The 4,324-nt window shown below is 42.3% G+C and overlaps 1 protein-coding gene across 1 annotated transcript in view; it reads left to right on the top strand.

Annotated features, from left to right (window-relative positions):
- Nucleotides 1-1,696, top strand: part of LOC108491260 (oral-facial-digital syndrome 1 protein homolog) — a 12,337-nt gene extending 10,641 nt beyond the window's left edge. Inside the window, exon 5 of the mRNA XM_029567621.1 lies at nucleotides 1,567-1,696. Coding sequence (XP_029423481.1) covers nucleotides 1,567-1,696 — 130 coding nt within the window. The remainder of the gene's footprint in view (nucleotides 1-1,566) is intronic.
- The last annotated feature ends 2,628 nt before the right edge of the window (nucleotides 1,697-4,324 follow it).

Below are 4,324 nucleotides of genomic sequence, written 5' to 3'. Positions count from 1 at the left end.
TCCCCTACCTACATTTCCGTCTTTCTACAAAAAGATTAAATCTTTAAAAATTATGTGTACGTGTCTGTGTCTGTGTCTGTGTGTCTGTCTTTGTGTCTGTGTCTGTGTACTTGTAGGTGCATGTGTATGGGAGTGCAGGTATCTGCAGAGGCCAGAAATGTCAGATCCCTCTGGAGCTGGAGTTCAAGGTATTTGTGAATCCCTCAACATGAGTGCAGAGAAAGCAAACGAGTCCTCTGCAAGAGCAGTTTGTGTCCTTCACCACTGAGCCATCTTCCCAGCCCCTCAATTTTCTTTTTAATTTATTTATTTTATGTGTGTCTTTGTGTCTGTGAGTGTGTGTGTCTCTTCCGTGGAGGTCCGAAGACTATTTGCTCCAGGGATAACACTCAGACCATTAGGGTTGGTGTCAAATGCCATTTTTCTTATTTTATTTTTTTATGTATTCTGTTTTTTATTACTTTATAGTCTTTACAGAAACACCTATGGTTTAGAACATTTGAAACGGGTTTTGTATCTTGAACATAAGTTGGCAACTTAACTATCTCAATGAGTAGTTAATCTTTTGACTTTTTAAGTAGTATCTGACATCAAGATACCATCGTTTTATCTTGGTTTGCATTTGGGCTTTTGTCTGTTGCTGGCACTGTTGCCATCCCAGTTAGGATGTTCATAGTGTTTGGAACCTGTTGAGTTAACATCTGAGTATTTACTTCCTGCCAGCCATTAGTCTTTGACTTAATTGCCAGGTCTCTTAGGAGTAATGTTTGCAGGGAGTAGGTAAATTAGCTTACAGGACATTCTAGGCTGCCTGCAAAATAGATTACTACTGAATTTCAGTATAGTAAATGACTACATTCTACAGTGAGTATTGCCCTGCTTCTAGTTAATTCCAACTGCTATTTATTTCTATTTCTTTGATGTTTTCTTAGTTTTTGAGTCAGGGTCTCATGTAGGCCAAGCTGTCCTCAAGCTCCCTATGTAGCTGAGGATGACCTTGAACTATTTATCCTCTTGCCTCTACCTCCTGAGTGCTGTGATGACAGTTGTGTACCACCAGGCCTTGCTTATGAGGTGCTGGAGGTGGAACCTGGGACTTTGTGCATACTAGGCAAGCACTCTTCCAACTGAGCTACATCCTCAGCCCTCCACTGCTATTTATTATATAATATTAATCCTTAGCTGTGATGGTCTATGAGGCCAGCGCAGTGATGCTGTGAGTACACAAGCCCAGCAGGGGACAGGACTGCCCCAGGCTTCTAGCAATCATGCCCCTGTGACCCACATTTCTGATATAAATTCTGGTTGTTTTGTTTTTGTTTTTCTTTTGAGACAGGGTCTGCCTATAGCCTCAGGTGGCCTAGAACTTGCTATGTAGACCAGGCTGGCCTCCATGGCACAGAGATCCACCTGCCCCTAAGTACTGGGATTAAAGGTGTGCACCACCACACCCCACTGTGATATACATCTTGGATAGAAGTAACATGGAGTCTTTTCCTCAGCTTGCAGTGAGAGGAGCACTTCACAGGCTTTACTACCAAACTTATAAATCTTGTCCTAAATCAGGCTCTGCCTGAAGTATGTGGCCAAACACAGTTCTCTGAGATGCCTTCTGATTCTGAAAATGAGTTCACAAATGTGGCTGAGTTTTCAACATGTGATGGATAATCTCAATAGTCAACTTGATGGGGTGTAGGATCACCATGGGAAAAAACTTCTGTGCATGTCTGTGAGGGGATTTCTAGATTGGGTTCACTGAGGTGGGAAGACACACCCTAACTGTGAGTGGCATCACTCCATGGGCTGCAGTCTTGGGCTGAATGAAAAGGAGAAAGTGAGCTAAGCACTAGCATTCATCTCTCTGCTTCCTGACTTCAGATACAATGTGACCAGTTACCTTTTGCTCCTGCCACCACACCTTCCCCACCATGATAGACTGTACTTTAAACTGAGTCAAAATAAGCCCTTTCTTAAGTGGCTTTGGTCAGATATTTTTGCCACAGCCAAGAGAATAACTAATATACAAGGATGTCTAAGGCTATACCATCCTAAACATGCAGTTCAGCCTAGCAGACACTTAGGTACAACTTAGCATCAGCTGCTCTACCAAAATTACCTAGACAGAACTAATGTTCTGGGTTACAGCAGCAGAGGCTGCATATGCCCATGGAGAGGTAAGCATGCCTTGGGCAATGGTCCATCACTGTCCACACATGGTCTCTGAAGATAAGTCCAGGGCCTCATGGGGCCTCATACTGTGATACCCATAGGTTAGCACCTATAGGGTTTGTCTCAGAGCTGTTCCACTGAGGTCTAGTTTGAACTCAGGGATCTTCTAATAAATGCCACATGACTGCATTAAAAAAAAAAGTGAAACAATCTTCCTAAAATCCTCTTGGTTTTTCCCACTGGTGATAAATGCTGTTTTCAATTAACTCCAAAGCTCTGATAATTTCTATAGAAAAGGTATCAAGGTATTTGTTTAATGATGATTACATGAAGCCAAGTTCCTGATGCACTCGCCAGCCTGGAGAAATAAACAGTTTCTTAAGGACATAAAATTCCAAGCACCAAGAGTCAGAAGGTGCTGGAGTGGTCCCAGTCACTGAATTGTAATGAGACCTCTGCACTCTGCTCTCCTTGCTGCTACTGTTGTCATTGTTGAACTTGTATGGATGGTGGGGCTAGAAATGCAGCTCAGTGACAGAGTGCTTATTTACTGTGATAGGTTTTTAAACAATTTTAGATTTTTTTTTTTTGGTCTTTTTGAGACAGGGTCTCCCTGTAGCCCCAGCTGTCCTGGAACTCACTATGTAGACCAAGCTGGCCTTGAACTCACAGAGATCCACCTGCCTCTGCCTCCTGAGTCCTGGGATTAAAGGCGTGTGCCACCATGCCATGCTTCAATTTTAGATTTCTAAAAAAGATTTTATTTATTTTTATTTTATGTCTATGAGTGTTTTTCCTGAATGTCTGTGACCATATGCAGGCCAGAAGACAGCACTGTATCTGCTGGAATTGGAGTTCCAGACTTTTGTAAGCTAGAATGTAGGTACAGGGAATTGAACCCTGATCCTTTGCAAGAACAGCAAGTGCTCTTAACCACTGAGATGTCTCTCCAGCCCCAATTTTAAAAAAATTACATGGATATGCATGTGGGTATGTACATGTACATGTGGGTGCCTATGAAGGCTAGAAGAGATTGTTGAATCCCCTGGAGCTGGAGTTATGAGTAGTTGTGAGTCACCAGATGTGGGTGCAGGGAACGGAACCCAGTTCTCTGCAAGAACAGTACATGCTCTTGACTACGGAGTTGTTTCTCCAGGCTCTATGTGATGATTAGTTTTAATTATCAACTTGATACTGTCTAGAATCATTGGGGAGGCAAGGTTCTGGTCATGTCTGAGGGAATTATCTTGGTTACATTAGTTAAAGGGGGAAGATCTGCCCACAGTGGGTGGCAACATTCCCTAGGCAGGGAAATCTGAGCTGTGAGAGTGAAGAAAACAAGCCTTTCATTAGCGTTCTGTAACTTCTAAGAATGGAAAAGCAAGGGCTGGGACTACAGCTCTGCAGTAGATGCTTGCCTGGCATGCATGAGGAAAAATATATTAAGTACTTTCAAAGAATCACTTCCTATTTTTTAATAAACTACAACACAAACCTTTTAAATACTAAGCCTTTGTATTAAGATCATATGAAAATTTTATTGTTACTAGGAGTGAGCACAAATTTATCTTACAGAAAGTAAACCTCTGGGGAGGTTAGTAGAGTGCTTGCCTAGAATGCATGAATCCCTGGTTTCTATCCCCAGTACCGCATAAACTGGACATGGTGGCATATACCTGGAATCCTAGCACTCAAGAGGAGGAAGAGAATCAAGGTTATCCTCAGCTACTTAGTGAATTTAGTGCCAGCTTGGTTACATGAGACCCTGTCTAAAGAAAGGAAGGAAGGAGGGAAAGAGGGAGAGAGGAGGGCAAGGGAAAGATGGAGAGAGAGAGAAAGAGAGAGAGAATATGATATAATAAATTCAAATTTCCTTCTTGTCCCTTCTCTGAGTTTTTGAGAGAATGAATGCTTTGTGAACTTACTGGAGATGACATAAAATCAAATAAACTCTCTGTTTAAAACCCTCAGTGTCTGGAGAGTATCATGAATGCACCACTTTACCATGATGGGGCTTGGCTCCTTTGCTGGAGAATGAAGGGCCAGGGACATTAAACATGATGAATGTGTGCTATTCCAAGACGCCTGCATTTAGCAGTCACAATAACTTAAACCATTAGTTATTAGGTCTGCATAAAACTTGAGGGTCTGGGCA

This window comes from Nannospalax galili, unplaced genomic scaffold, assembly GCF_000622305.1.
Source record: "Nannospalax galili isolate Female #2095 unplaced genomic scaffold, S.galili_v1.0 scaffold301, whole genome shotgun sequence".
NCBI classification, from domain to species: domain Eukaryota; kingdom Metazoa; phylum Chordata; class Mammalia; order Rodentia; family Spalacidae; genus Nannospalax; species Nannospalax galili.
This window is presented reverse-complemented; position numbering and strand designations above follow the sequence as displayed.